This window comes from Ceratosolen solmsi, unplaced genomic scaffold, assembly GCF_000503995.2.
Source record: "Ceratosolen solmsi marchali unplaced genomic scaffold, CerSol_1.0 scaffold1, whole genome shotgun sequence".
NCBI lineage: Eukaryota > Metazoa > Arthropoda > Insecta > Hymenoptera > Agaonidae > Ceratosolen > Ceratosolen solmsi.
The window spans coordinates 920,400-936,922 of record NW_011948415.1 but is presented as its reverse complement, the minus strand read 5'-3'; the positions used below and the strand labels follow the sequence as shown (position 1 = coordinate 936,922).

General features: G+C 41.2%; 1 protein-coding gene across 1 annotated transcript in view; it reads left to right on the top strand.

Moving 5' to 3' along the window:
• LOC105369035 (homeobox protein B-H2) overlaps positions 1-16,523 on the top strand; it is a 36,129-nt gene that overhangs the window by 15,145 nt on the left and 4,461 nt on the right. Inside the window, exon 2 of the mRNA XM_011508277.1 lies at positions 5,001-5,220. Coding sequence (XP_011506579.1) covers positions 5,001-5,220 — 220 coding nt within the window. The remainder of the gene's footprint in view (positions 1-5,000; positions 5,221-16,523) is intronic.

The window sequence follows — 16,523 nt, the reverse complement described above, 5'->3', positions numbered from 1 at the left end:
TGATCAGAAGGCCCATAAAGCGTATCCTACATCTGGATTGACGTGAATATCTCCCACTTGACTTTATTGCGCGATCGCTAAGCAGGAATATCAACTAATTATAATGTGCGAGAATGAATTATTTGGTTAATGAGCAAGCGCGAGTCTACGCGTCACTTTCACCAACGAGCCTTTGTCGACAATCGTCAGATACTGGCGAGTGTGATAAACTGTCCAGTATGACGGACCCAACACCCATGTGAATGGATAATCTCCATTTTGCCCAAATTCAAATTCCCATGGCAAGCTGACATTATTAACGCCCTCCATAAAGAAGAGGCATAGGGTCTATTTGAGAAGTCTCGACTCTGAGACTCCATTATGCGAGTATCGAGAATAAGAAAAAGATTAAAAGGACGTGGACGAGAACAAAAAATCGAGCATTTGAATTTAGAATTTCCAACCTAATCTCGCAAGACCGCGGTCATCGTACCGACGTCACTAATTGCATGAGTGGTTAGGATGGGTATGGGGGATGTGGGCCGTGGGGGCGGGCGGGGGGGGGGCCGGGGGGGGGGGGGGGGGGGGGGGGGGGGTGTTGGTGGTACGGAGGAGATGGGGTGAGGGGCGAATAATTGCTCGATAAATATCCAGTTAATCAGGCCGGTTGCGTGTGCTTTATTATATAGCGGCACGCGAAACTTTTGCCCGGTAGCGGCGTAGGAATAGTGAGCCGCCGCGGAGGAAGCGCCGGAATATGTTTTCACGTAGGGTTTATGTGCGAGCGCGACCTTAATAGCCTCTAGCGCGAGGACTGCCGTCGCGGTTAATGAATCGTCTACCCCTTCCCCCGAAGGCTCAGCTTTTTTCATCTCCTGGTATTCATAATGCGTCACGGTGTGGTGCTTGGGGCTGACTTGCAGCGAATGCCTTCGTCCTCCGTCCGTTATTTGTAATTGTTAAAGCCGCCACGCATTGTGAATTTTAAGTGTATTGGATGCCAATATTTACACGTGTTCGTAGTGATAGTTGTGCGCACGAGGGCACTATGTTAAATCTTATATTTTTGAATTACTTGACAAGTGCTTTGCTCGGTAATGTGTGTGAGATTTAATGTGCTTCTCGCGAGGCACGGTGCCATGATGTAAATGAAATGTAAAAATAAATAGAAAATGATAGAGTACGATATCTAATAACTCTTGTTATTGGTTAGGGAAAATTCACGAGCTTGTCTTGTCCTTTTCCTTGGAGTAAACGAGGCTTGCTTGATTAATTATTAAATCCTCGTGATAAATGTATGCATATATCATTGACAATATCGGATGAAAAATTATTGTTGACGATTTATTTGTAGCAGCACTGTTAGCACAAATAGAAATTAAAAAATTGTTAAATAGTACAGTGTAATATAATTTATACATATAAATTGATGGTGTTATTGTATTCTAAATAATTGTCGCCTCGCGCATTCTTAATGAAATAGTCTGCAGATATATGTTGTAGTAGACTTTCCTCAACACATCTGTTATGAAACACACAATAAACCACACTGGCCTAGTGCGCGACCCCTTAACCGCCATCCCCACCCCCATCCCTTCACCACCGCAATTAACCTACCCCTCCTTACTTTGTGACAATGTTTTAAGTTCCTTCAACTTTCCTCGTCGACTATGAGTATACTTGAAAAACTATCTTGCCGTTCATTTTCAAGCGTTTCGCGTAAAAAGTTCACCGTCTTCCACGCAAAACTCTCAAATCTTTGTCCTTTCAGTTTTCCAAGTAGACAAAAAGATGGATAAAAGTTGAAGAAATGAAAGGGGCAAATATTGTGGAGTAAATGTCTACGTATATATGTATAAAAGTTGAACGGATGTAAGGTTGCTAGAGATAGAGAGCTGAAAAAGTGCGAGCAAACGCAAACGTAAACGCAAATGAAATGAGTTGCGACGGAGAAACAAAGAAAAGAAACATAGAAGAGAACTTGAGAAATAGAGATAGATAGATAGATAGATAGATAGATAGATAGATAGATAGATAGGGGGAGAGAGCGAGAGAGGGTAATAGTATAAGGAAGAAAGAAAAACAAGTAATAGTAGTAGGGTGGGATCAAGTATTTCTCTCTCCAGTTACTTCTGCAAAAGCTTGGGGAAAAGCGAGGAAAAAGTACGATCTAACGTCTTGGAAGTGTTTCAAAAAGAAAATTCCGTGGGACTTCTCTAAGTGTATCACATAGTAAATTTAGTTTTCCAACCTCTTCCTCCCTTTCTTTCGCATTTCCACATATAGCAACGAGTGTAGTACCTATACACGTTTCGTCACCCGCGGAACATTCTACAGAAAGATTCTTAGAATAGAAAGAAAGATATAACGAATGAGAAAGAGAGGGATAAAGAGAGAGAGCGAGAGAGAGAGAGAGAGAGCAAGAGAGAGAGACAGAGTGTGTGTGTGTGTGTGTGCGCGCGCGCGCGCGAGCGTGAGTGCGTGCGTGTGAGTTAGAGAGAAAGGAGAGAAGAAAATTCTTTCTCTAAGGGATGGCGACGGCCATGATGAAAAAGATGGCGTCGTAGCCGCGAGCTGGACCGTTCAAGCGAATCTGGCCGATCAAACGGAGACTAAGAGCCACGCTTTCGCACAGGCTAACTCAATATATATTGGAGCTTTTCTCTGATCTCTTTTCCCTTCTCTCACTCTCTCTCTCTCTCTCTCTCTCTCTCTACTTCTACCTCTCTTTTCAAGCCACTCCATTCTAGAATTAGGAACTTGCGCGCGCCCATCTGCTCGCTCATCTTCCTTTTTCCGATACGAAAAAGTAATATCATCACTTGCGTCTATGTGTATGATCTGTACAGAGAGGTTGGACCACTCGCGTTTCAATCGATGTTGCTCTTATTGGCAACAACACTACGGTGAGGCAAGTGTCGTTTGCTTATAAACATATGACCATACTTTTTTCATATCCTACTTCCATATATATATATATATATATATATATATATGTGTGTGTGTGTGTGTGTGCACATTTTGTGTACTTAATAGTAACAAGTGTTCGTTAAAATCAGGTATATTGAGAGACAAATCTCGTCTTGGCAGTCTATTATTAAAAATATCTAAAGTTTCCTTATTCCTGCAATAAATAAAAGCAAAATGTCGGAAAATTGCATTGGATTATACGTGTGAAGGAAAATTTCAATAAAACTCACGAGACTCGCACATTTCTCCAAGCTTTTATACAATAATAATTTTCACATTCGAGCGTAATAAGTCGTATGTAAATGAAAATCAATTTTCTTAGCCAGTGCTAGGTCGTAAATTGCCTAATAATAGCCTGAAGAACGTTATTAGGTTTTATTACATTTAACTAGAATTCTTATTTTTTGCTAACTCTTGCGTGCGCGTGTGCGTATGCGTATGGCCGTATGTCTATGCGGGAAAATTGGTCACGTTTCAATTGCCAAGTACCATTAGCACCATTAAAATAAGATATAATTCGAATTCGAATATACTAAAATACATGAAACCTTATAATCCCAATACAGAGAGAGGAAGCATGATAATTATGTTTGCGCCATTTCATATATCTAATTGGGCAAGTCGTATTAGCATTAGTTAAGTATTAGTAAAAGTCAAAAACATAAATACGCAAAAATATCCATTGTACAGAATCGAACTTGATTTTCTGTAGCGACTAAGCGCTATGAAGTCTGTATATTGCCAGACAATGGAGCAATTGTTACTTTTTATTCGGTCGGTCGCAATTAGCCAAGGGCGGATGAAAAAGCGTAGTATGAAAGGTATTTCATGAATGATTCGGGAATTACTTAACATTGCGATAATACGGTATCCGATCGAATAAAGCACATATAGCGCGTAGAGGTATTGCGCTGAGTCAGCGGTGTTAATTCAATCAGCCGGAGAAAGCCGCCGGTGTATAATAATTCGTCTCGCAGAAGTTATCGGGCGCGAAAGCCGAATCTCGGCGAGACGAAAGGGAAGATGGGAGAGAAAAGAAAAAGAAGTAAGTGCGAGCGCGCGTGCAACGTATACGCCTACGCGGTGGGGCTTAATCGTCAGTCGCCGTGGGGGAGTGATATCACCCTTGGCGGCGCCGGGGTGGCAATTCGCGCATCCCTAGGCTGCGCGTCCAATCGCGAGTGCGCGGGCGCCGCAGACGCCGTCACCGACGCAGACGCTGCCACGAAAAAGCCGAACGCGCGACATCGATTGGCAAGGCGAGGAGGAGACGCGGGTAGAGAGGACGCGCGCGGGGCTCCTCGCTTAATACGACACCATCCTCTGTCTCGACATCGAGCCACTTGCATCCTTGGATCCGAGTCCGAGTCATCTTATTTCGAGTCAAAGGACATGGTTTTCATTTTCCTATTCGCGCTTTTTTATGCATCTCTCGAATAGCCAGCCACGACGTTTCTGCACAGTCGTTATGTCAAATTAATGCTCGGCCAGCCTCTTGCGCACGCACATCGACTCGACTATGTAAGCGTGGGAGTGCTATTGGGCATAATCGCTCGGCGAATGTGCTTGAAATGAGTTGAAAGGAATAATTTTATTTGGTTGTTAAAGTGTAGCTGCTTGCTCATTCGTAAAAAAGAGATAAACCTTTGAGATTATTATTATTATTATTAAATTATTAAAGTCTGAGTAATCTAAATCTTACACCACTGATAAATGTTGTTAAAAAAAAAAACCAAAACGAAAACTAAAACGAAAAAAAACAAATCAATAAAGCAATAAATAATGCCATGCTGCTTTTGGAACCTCTAAATTCTCTCTTATATAACTTGAGAACGTGAATGACGCAATTAATTTTTAAGAAGTGTATAAGCGCGCTTAGCCAGAAAAAGTCAGCGTTTCATTGTCAAACAATCAATTTTACGTAATATGACTTTAAATTCTCGTTTTCAAATGAATACGGGCGTAATAGCTTCGAGTCCCTCATCCCCAGGATCACAGTCCAAATCCAGCCAATGGACAATGTTATTAAAAATCCTTATTTATCTGCGCAGGCGGCAAAGAAGACGATCCGAAGGGTCCGTCGAATTCCTTGAGCTCATCGCAAAGTAAAAAGCAGAGGAAAGCACGAACGGCGTTCACGGATCACCAGTTACAGACCCTGGAAAAGAGCTTCGAGCGGCAGAAGTATCTGAGCGTTCAGGACAGGATGGAGCTGGCGGCGAAATTGCAGCTCACGGACACACAAGTGAAAACATGGTATCAAAATCGAAGGTGAGCATATAAAAAATTCAAATAGAAAAGCTGAATTATTGAAAAACAAAAATCTTGGTCAACGCTAGGTTAGAGAGAGAGAGAGAGAGAGAGAGAGAGAGAGAGAGAGAGACTTGTGGGTATTCACATATTCTATTTATATACATTATTCATTTTTTCTATTTGTTTTCGTGTTTGCTTCTTTATTTATTTGCACATTGCGGAACTTCAAGATTTATATAAAAAGTAGGAGGAATCTGTTCCATAAACGAACGCGCATTGTCCTTATTGACTGAGAGTGCAATTCATAAGCTTGGGAGTACGAAATGAACGAATGCTTTTGTTACTAACATTTCCTAGGCTATAGACAGAGTGCAATGATTTAAAATTTAGTTGTTTCGAATATAATTGTCGATTCTCAATGGCACCTCGACACCTGGCTATTACGTTACTTTAGCAGACGTAAATCAAATGAAAAAGCAATTAATTATTAGTCGCATTGTTATCAACATGATTTTGCACTCGCGATGAGTTCAAAGGTGCGTTTTCAATAGATCCAAATGATAGACATGCATTTAAGGTCGGATTAAACATATCAGCATAACGAAACAATCGCACCGAATATATCGAAAAATCATTTGCCATTAGGTGTATTTAATCGGAGTATCGGAGTGGCGAAAGCTCGCTGAGCCGAAAGAAAAATCTCGACTAGGAGATGGCGAGGGCAAGAAGAGAATCGATTGCACTCGGACAAAGAAGCGACGTAGTTTATAACGCCCATCGATGGGGCTTGGATGCTCGTCGGGAAAAGTCGCAGCGTATCGGCGCATCATCGTCGTCATCATCGTCGCAAGGCCGCGATTCATCGTCCCGTTGTGCCGACGTTGCGCGTGTCGAATCCGTAAATGGAAATCGCGGCGGGCCACAAAGCCCTTGTTTACGTGCTTAAACGCGACGATCGTGTGTAGCCTCGTCTGGGACGAGCCGTTTAATCGCACCGCGACTCTGCGAAGATGGAAGACCGAGCGAGAGACCGAGAGAGAGAGAGAGAGAGAGAGAGCGAGAGAGAATGAAGTCGATCGCGAAAAAAGCCGTTTGGCAAAGGCGAGGAGAATCGTCGCGAGGGCGAGCGAGTTTCGCGCGCTGTTGTACGACGTTGTTTGCCGCGCCCGGGAGAGAGTCTCCGCAGCTCCTTCGTTGTTTGCCAAGTGAATTTTTTCACAAGGGCGGCTCGATGATCGGCTAAAGGGCTATCGATGAGCGAGAAATTTTGGAGGTTTTGCCGAGCCGCACGATTTCCTCGAGACCTGGACACCGCATCGCAATCAAGAGAAGCTTAATTATTATTCCTCGCGCCATCGGATCGCATTATACCACATAACTGTACATAATATCGAGCATCTCTCCCTCCTTATCCTCTCTATTTTTCATCATTTGCCTCCCTCGATCTATTTATTATCTTTTTCGTCCTACTTAGAAAATTTATGCTGATCATTAAATCGCCTTAAAACTATTTGATGATTAACATTACCAACGGTAAATAGTACCAATGAGAGAAAGATCGATCTACGCAATTTGCAGATAAATTTAGCACAGTTATGCCTATCTCCTACGTCTAGAACATTTATCGTTTAATAATCACGTGCCATAGCTCTTTATAATTTCTTAAGGCAGAATTTATATTTAGTCCCACACATGCACATCGATATGTATGTAAATATATATATATATATATATATATATATATATACGCGCGTGTGTGTGGTGCACTAAATTTTATACGTTTCCTTATACGAGACTCGGCGATGTTTTACTGGATTGGCAATATAAAACTGAAACACTTAAGGATGACTTGTCAGGGTAGCATACCACTTCACATCTGTCGAAATCTTAAAAAGCAAATAACACCGGATATACAGCAGCCTCGATATATATAAATCAGCAGAATGAAAAGGAAATTACGATCGTGGTCAAAAGAAACTAACACCTCGTCACTTGTTCTCTCTCTCTCTCTCTCTCTCTCTCTCTCTCACTCACTCTCTCTCTCTCTCTCTCTCTCTCTCTCTGACTTACTTCATCCCTACCTCGATCCCCTCACTCTTCCCACACTGCCTCTCTTACTCTGAGTTATGGAAAAAACAAATAGGCAAACTTATTTGGCGCGCACCGGTCAAACAAAGGGCCCCGCCGACTAATACCGCGCGCCGTTAATTACCGAAGACGGCACTGTGTATTCACGCGCCCACTCTTGCACACGCTATTAAAATTCTCTCTTCGTCTTTACGGAGATTTTCGAGTTTATGGGGGCCCTCGTTACATTAATCGGCCGTAAAGCTATGGCGTAGGAAGAAGGTGAGAGGCGGGAGCGTCTGGGGGCACCGTTCGAGGCGTCAAATTCGAATTTTCTCCGGCTCTCCCGTCTCTCTCGCTCCCCCGGCTTCGCGTTGCATAAAACGCTTGGCGCGCCGTGGCGGAGGAGGCGGAGATAGGACGACGGGAGAAAATCGAAGAGAGGCGCGAGCCAGCGAATCGCAGGCGCCACGAGATGACGCTGTAAAATTCCCCCCTCCCCCTATTGGCGGCGAGCGGGGGCCGAAGGATGCCGCAATCAATTGCCGCTCCGGCGCATGACGGCCCCGTCGGCAAAAATCAACGTGCACGCCTACTTCTAATTAGCCGATGCGTCCACTTGAGTCGATATTTTGCGCGAGAAGTCGCGCCCACCACCGGAACCCCGAACAAATTCACTCGCGTTCGCGCGCCCCAAACCCACCTCATCCCACGACTCCGCGAGAGCTTTTAAAAGTTCGGTGCGCCACTCGCCGGTCAAACCGATCTCCAATTGTCGAGGAAGCCGCTTCAACACCCAACGACTTCTGCTTAACGTCGTATCGGATGTCCAACACGGCAAACTATTCCTTCGAGAACCAACAATGTTAATGGTCTTCGATCTGATTGCCGCACTCGCATGAAAAATCTTACTGTTTGCATATTAGACGCGAATGGCTCTCGGAAGGCAAAGCCAACTCAATTGCAATACAGCAAGCAATAATAACGATTTATCCTAATAATGTACCCCACTGCTGATGCAATTTAACAATTATCGAATGGTCTACTTAAGTAAGGATAGTGGTCCAGCGCTAACAACTAAGTTTGCTTCTTCGGGGCAGCACATTATTAATTCTAAGGTGTTGTTCCTTAAGGAAAATAGGCAGGCGGCAACGCGCTGCCAATTTTCGGTCAGTCCACGGCCCTCGTAGCGATCGTTAATTTGTTGGCGTCGCGAGTCGAGTGAAGCTGCGCGCCGACTTCCCCTATTGATTGTTTTTCACGAAGCGTCGCAGCCGCTGCGGCATTACGCTCACTAATTAAGGTGAGGAGAGCATCTCCCATGACTCACGACTTTTCGACGTCGCAGTCGAGACGCTGCCTAACTTTATCCCCTCTCTATCACCTTGCGCTCCACCTTTTTCGGGTTGAAGCTAATAAGCGTCCTCGCGACGAAGGCGCAAAAGCCGACTACGAGAAAACTGTCATTAACGTGTCAATTATGTGTACGCGCAGCGGTTCACGGGGTCTCCGTAATGATAGGACGTGCGCGTCAAGTGTCCTGGATCAATGAATACATTCCTGTATGTCGCTCTTGGCCTTCGTCCTTCTTCACGTTTAATGTCGTTTGCGTTTTTCTTCGGACGACGATTTTGTTCTAAACATTTCTTCTGACGTTCTTTGCCCTTTCGACTAGAAGTCACGATTTCACGGTGTAGCGAAATTAAATTGATTATAGATATAGAATTGACAAAAACTCGCTAATTACAATGAATATAACGAATAAATTAAAAATTTATATAACTAATTGATTTGTTGAAAAATATGATCTCGTAGTACGTATTATATAGAATCTAATGCTCCGACAGTCGTAAATCAATGCATTGATTTACATTACGTAAGATCATCACTCAACTTCAATTATCATCTCAAAATTAATAAAAGCATCGTGGCGTAATACATCGAATGTTTCAATCGCTATAAACTGCTTAAATTAATGATTAAGTAAACAGAAGAAAAAAAAAACGCTTAATCAAGATTGCTCTTGTATTCTCTTTTCATAATAATGGTAAATTACATTTATTCATTAATTTTCAATCATAATTTTATGCAATCATTGTTTTAATAAAACTTGAACGTAGTTTACGAAGTATGCGATAAATATTACTCGAGTTATATTATTCGATATGCTTTAAAAGTATTATATTTGTGAGAAGGAAGCTGAATTGTAGTTACGTAGCGTTACGAGTCTTCTTTTTTTGTTTGTTTGTTTGTTTGTTTGTTTTTTTTTTTTTTTTTTTTTTTTTTTTTTTTTTTTTTTTTTTTTTTTTTTTTTTTTTTTTTTTTTTTTTGTAACTAAAATATACTTTGAATTTGATAAATTTATTTTAATTTAAAACCATTTATAAAGTGACTTTATCAAAAATGTAATTCCTTTATTCCGTTCGGTAATATTAGGTTTTCACGGAGTTCATACATTATAGTGATTTTAATTTTAAGTAATTTTAATATGGCAATAATACGATATATACTTGAAATAAAATCGCTTGAATTTTATTATAAATGCAAATAATGTACAACCTACTATATAATTTACCGCAATGTAATCCATTTGAATGTGAGACTTCGGTCTATCTGTGTATTCGAAACTATTATTAAGATATCAGATTATTTAGTTGAAGAAAAAGAGATTTCTTAATTTAATAGGAGACAGGCTAAAAAGCTTTAAAAAATGAAAAAAGACAGAAAAAAAAGGAATAAAAGAAAAAAGATAAGGATCGCATAACAATTTACGACATTATCCAGACGAATACATTAAAGTAAACACCTTAATAAAAGTATACCCAATGGAAAATTATTACTTCATGTCCTTTGTAAAATAAGTCGTCGTCATGTTGCATTATTTCTCGTGGAAACAAATGGAAATGGTCTCAAGACATTTCATAGTGGAGATAAGAGAAGTATGGAGGAAAAAAGAGGGAAGAGAATGAGGAAGGAGGTTAGGAATCCAGGTTGAAAATTAGGTAACTCGATTCTTCCAGGAGAATAGAGCCGACAAGATTATTTAGACAAGAGTGGCTGTCTTATGAATCCGAAGGAAAAATAAGATAAAGATTTTTTAGATTTCGATTTTAAAACTAAATTATATTCTCTAAAATAGCAGTGTATTCAAGAGAAATAACAAAGTAAAAATTTATAATCGTTTATCTATTTAAACTTGTTACTATATACATTATTAAACGCGCGCGCGCGCGCGCATAAAAGCACACACGTATAATGTAGAATAATCGAATTCTAGAAAAATTCGTTCGAGCTATGGATTTAGTTAAAAAAAAGTGAATAGTAATTTTCGTATTTAATAGTTGGATCAATTAGTGAAAAGTATAAGTAGTTGTTACGTGCAACCGCATAGAAAGATAAAATATTCAGGGAAGATCGGAGGAGAAGGCGCTCCGAGTAGAACGGGAGGTAGAGTAAAAAAAAATTAGTGACGGTTCAACGGGCTCCGAGAGTCTTTAAGAGCCGCTTAAGTTTTGTTGCTGTCTCACGCAGCGGCATCCTCCCACTTACGATTCATTCCAAATATCCGACTCTTCCTTCTCAGCTCGGTCCTTCTTCTTCTGGGTGGTGTAACTCGGTTGATCTTTGCAGAGGCGCCAGTCGGCGCCACGTCACCCTGCGTTCTTCTACATCACCCCCCCTCAATTCCCCATCCGCCATCCCCCGACTCCCCCTCCAACATCGACCATCCACCATCCGCTTCTCCTAGCCCGTCCTCTCTCTCTCTCTCTCTCTCTCTCTCTCTCTCTCTCTCTCTCATACAAGAGCGCGCGCACCCGACCATACGGCTGCTCGGAGCACCTGAGAAGGAGCGCGATTAGCGCCGGAAGTATCTTCCCGCCTGACACAAATTGTCTCGAAATCAAGATTCGGGTTATATTAGGGTCTTCTCGGCGTGCTTGGGCATTCGAGCCCCGCGTCATCTTCCATTGGACGCTCTTTATTACGAGCTCGAGATTGCGTGTCGGTGTTGGTTTACCGGAGTGAAATCTTTATCTATTCGATTCATGAAATGCCTTCGTAAAAGCCTAGTCGACTTCATTCCAACATTACGGATACCGCGATGAAATTCCAGCCAGTAACACTTACCCTCGCCATAAATAACCGATCGATTATCGTGTAATATGCAAATCTCTTTATATCCGATGCTTCCTCCAATATTAATAATGAAATAGGAGAAAGCGTGGCTCGAGAGAGAGAGAGAGAGAGAGACAGAGAGACAGAGAGAGAGAGGGAGATGAGGCGCCCTTTTAACGAGCGGCCGCTACAGTCGCTCGATTTGTCCTATCGATAAATTGGGTCTGCCGGCTCGAGCAGGTCGGCGATACTTAAAAGAATTGACGAAACGCTCGGAGTAGCCCCGGGGCACTTGACCTTGGCGAGCTCGCAAACGGCACACGTAACGCGACACGAACGGTAAACGGAAGCGTGCGCAAAATTACCGGCTGCAGTTCGTCACTTTGGCAAACAACCAAGTGGCAAAACACACGCTTGAACGGGAAAGAGCACAGCACGGATAGCTGACGGCGAACCTCGTGAGCGGCCTCGTGACGCACAGGTACGAGGACCTTAAGCGACGCGTCGCCGTCCGGTGATACTATAACCGTGAGAATAAAGAAGCAGCTTCATGTCTGCCCGTACTGCGGAAGAAAGTACTTCTTGCTTCCCACGCTATTGCGCATTATAACGGATGGCCGCATTGGACCAAGTGTCGCGCGCAATATTGTCAACCCTGTCATTTCACAAGCTTGCGTGGTGGTTTTCGGGCATCGAGCGGCGTACGTTCGACATAATTTGCCGCAGCAGGGTGGGGAGAGTAGCGGTGAGCCCCGATCGTCAGAGCCGGATAATGTTTATCAGCCTTGGAGTAACATACTCGGGCTTACAGGTATCCTCGTTTATATTTTTTGAAACGATACTGAGATCCCAGCACGGAATTGGTAATTTATTGTACTTTTAATATCATCGGATATATTGTACGCTTAATTACCGATATAATAATCACATTTTATGGTGATTATTATTATTGTTTTTAAGGCATTGCGTAGGTACGGTGAAAATTCAAGCAGAGCGAGTAACATATTGTGTCCGATTGTGTGATCAACTTGCAGCATCGGCGCCCCAATTATCAAGCTCGAGGAGTAATGGCTTTAATTCAGAGAGATTTGTACTCGTGCTAGTGGTGCTTCGGTCCCAACTAGGCACCGATGTATAAATTATTCGAATATTATAAGAACCTGTTTCAGTCCAATGGTACTTTAATAATGATCGAGGAAACTATGCGGTATAAACATTTCACTTAAGTTATTTAAATTAGGATTTTTAAATAGCCGAGTGCTAGGCAATCGACTCGTCGTAATTTCAACTCGACTTTATCATTATTCTATTACCATGATTTTGTCGAAAATCTAGTATTCGCTTAAAGTTAAGATACTTGTAGGTTTGGAAACATTGTCGTTTGACATATAGATTCTTTGACGGTTAGAGCATTAAGCCAAACTACATTGGCAATAATAATGATTAATAAACATAGCCGCTGTCGTATAAAGAATCTAAAAATTATCATTGGTGATAATCGAGTATTTGTCCATTTTTTTTTTTTTATTATCCTATCATAAGCCTTGAAAATAAAAATTTTAATTGTCGAATTTCGCCAGATCAGTTATCGCGACTAATGGAAATAACGCGTTAACAGGCGACAGATAAATACAAGATAACTGATACTCGTCGTCTAGCACGTACATGATAGCTAAACCAAGAAAAAATTGTTAGATAGTACGGATCACTTGTTTCATATGGCTCGTGCGAGATTATTATCCACTCGTCTACCCTACCCCCACCCGTGTCTGTCTCACTCTTATTATTCGCGCGCATATTGATTTTAGCTAATAGGTGTATACCACTGTCACGCGATGATTCTTTTGTGCCTCACTTCATCCATGACGCTTTTAGTGATTGCTTTATCGGGCTATTCTATTGTGGTTCTGGTTATCGATCATCGGTTAGAATATCGCTCCAACTCCCAAGTGCCCGACAAACTACTCATTAGCTTATTTTTTAAATTATACCAACGACGAGACTTTATTGTCGATCACTTTATAAAAACGGATGATTAAACGAACGAATTTACCTAATTCTAATGTCTCCCAAACATTTATTATCAATGCGCGTAAGCTTGCAAGCTTCAGTTTGCCGTTAAAAAAAACTTGTTTTCGGGCTAAGAGCCCCCCCCCCCCATCCCCCTCCTCGCCAACCTCTTCATAATTTATCAAATTTACCAAGTGTTCAAATATAAAAATTATAAGCCTCTCTTGATGTACGAACGAATAAGCACTCTAATGAACAATCGGTAATTAGAGTTACGCATCTTTAATTTTTATAATTCGTTACTGCTGAAAGCGAAAGAAAGAAAAGTAGATATGTAATTTATAAGGTGGAGCAATAAATCGATAATGTAATAGTTGCTCCCCCCTCAAATACATATACGCGCTCGCACAAAATGTCTGTATGTCTGTCTCTCTTACTATATACTATACCCCCCCCCCCCCCCCCCCCCCCCCCCCTCTCTCCCCCTCTCTCTCTCTCTCTCTCTCTCTCTCTCTCTCTCTCTCTCTCTCTCTCTCTCACTCTATGTTTCTCGACTCTTACGTAAACGTAGCCTAGAACGAGTTTTCTCATGGACATGGGACACACGTAAGCCGGGACCTATTGTCCCACTAGACCGCAGATATGCAGGCGCATCCAAGCGGCTAATAATTTGAAAAATATGTCACCCTTGGCCGCACCGTTACCCGATTGCCACTAAAGTGCGGGCCCTCGCTCCATTATAAATGCATTAGCGCGCGCCAAACCCGTCCTACCGATTTCGTCGGTCGCGCATGCGTCGTAGTGGTATGGCGGTACACGCGGCTACATCTGAAAGCTTCTCGCGGTCGCTTTTCTTTTGTGCGAGAACATCAGGTGTCCCGTAAATTAAGGCCCGACTGTTGCTGCTCCTGCTGCTGCTGCTGCTGGCCCCAAAATTTGCTTGATGGACGTGAATCGGCAGGAGTCATTGACGACGGATTCTTTAAAGTCGGTTAAGTGTTTATGATGGGACGCGAGGGCGTTTCATAGGCTACTTTTCCTCTTGGAAATTTGTGTTTGCTTTGTGAGGAAAAGTGAGGAAGACCGAGATAGGCTTCTCTACAGACACAGGCTCGATAATTATCATAATAGGGGAATTGTAGAAAAAAAAAATTGTATATTTTAATAATTCGTTACATTGTTTTATAATTGGGAGTTTCGACGTTTCGAATGATCCTCCCGTCTGACTTAGTAATAATGGCCTATAATAATACATGTGAATGCATGCCTGTGTGCGCGTTGTATACGTATTTATCTACACATAATTTGTATGTACAAATCGTTACAAACTCCTTTTAATGGAGTATAGGGATATCGATCCCATATTGTATCGTCAATTAACTATATCGTAATTAAGTATGAAATAATTATCTGTTACGTAGTAAGATAAAACAAAAACAAAAAACAAAACAAAACAAAAAAAACACAAAAAAACACAAAAAAAAACAACAAAAAAATATATAAATCATTCTGTAATTTTAATACGTATGAATTTTAATTGATAACGAAACTCGAATGTAAATTGATTGTGCCATCATATGAAATTGATTTTGCAATTAGTCCACGTAAAATTATATGTAAATATTGATGGAACTTTAATACGGTATTCACGATTTATATGGTATTCCATTATTTTGGTATCCGATTATTTTCAACGATTAAATAATCCATTGTCATCTAATACACGAGAATTTATAATTAAAGCATTTTTGTAGAAAAGATGCATTGGAGTAAGGAGCATATTATATTGTGACGGGTTACTTAACGTTTCACCAACCTTTCGAAAGAGCCGTTTATGAAGAAAGTCGAAACTGAGAACGATCATCGAGCTCCACACACGCTTGTGGAAAAAATATTTCGATCGCTGCATCGTACGTTATATGCCTCGGATTTCGTGGGACGTACGATCAAACCAAACAAGCATTGAGTGCACGAAGGAGTCGACCTATTTCATACATATTTTATAATTACATTCTGTGTAGGTTTAAAAATTGTATTTCAACGTCATTTATGAATTTGGCTCTTCAAACAAGTAACGAATGTGGCAGCAAACAGACATTATTTAATACATTGTTTATTCTTTACATTAGACATTATTTACAAATTTACAAATTACTACTAAATAATTTACAATATTGATTTACAAATTGCTGAATCATTTCTTTTATTATGAGTATAGTATGTGTTTATTAAACAGTTAAATTTCATACTGAAATAGCTGAAAATTAAGAAGAAAGCTATTTTTAATTTTCGTAAATCATGAAATTCGTTGCATATTTCCGCGGGGAATCTAGAAAAAATTATTTTAAAGATTCGTTATTGCCATTCGTAGCAACATACAATTGCTTAATAAAAAAATCTCACGTAACGCTCGTAGCCCGTGATTTTCATTTTTCATTACCTTTCACTAAATTGTACCGTTATTTGCACGTACGCATATGTATCGAAGTGAAAAGTTTCGCTAGGTTTTGTGCATTATCGTTGTCTTATTCATCTTCTCGCATCTTTCTTCTACATTTTTTATTTCATCCTTCAACAACCCTTATAGAGTCGGTGTCATAAATCAATGTGTTCTCTCCTCTCTCTCTCTCTCTCTCTCTCTCTCTCTCTCTCTCTTTCTTGCTCTTTGCTTTGGCGAGATACAAAAGGGCGAACACGGCAATTAAGGGTGTTTTGGAGTGGTTGCACTCGACTTGAACGCGACTGTCATGGTTCGGCAAAAGGGGTATTAAAAAGCATTACTCATCATATAATCGCACCGTTGCTGCATTGCTCATATAATATATCTGTTGTACATTCGTCCTTCTCGTAGCTTTTATGTCGAGAAGAATTCTCCTACAGCGTTAAATGTCGAGCGAAAAATGAGAAATGATTCAAATAGATAAAGACGGCAAGAGAGACAATTGCCTGTTTAAAATTCATGAATGATTTTACTATCCCGATTCTGAATACATACATACAAAGTTACACAAAAGACAAGTTGGCGAGAGAAACGACGAGTGCCCCAAATTTGCCGGGAATTTAATTCATACATCTCTTATTCTTTTAGCGTTTAATAATCCTAGCTTCTCCCCCCCCCCCACCCCCCC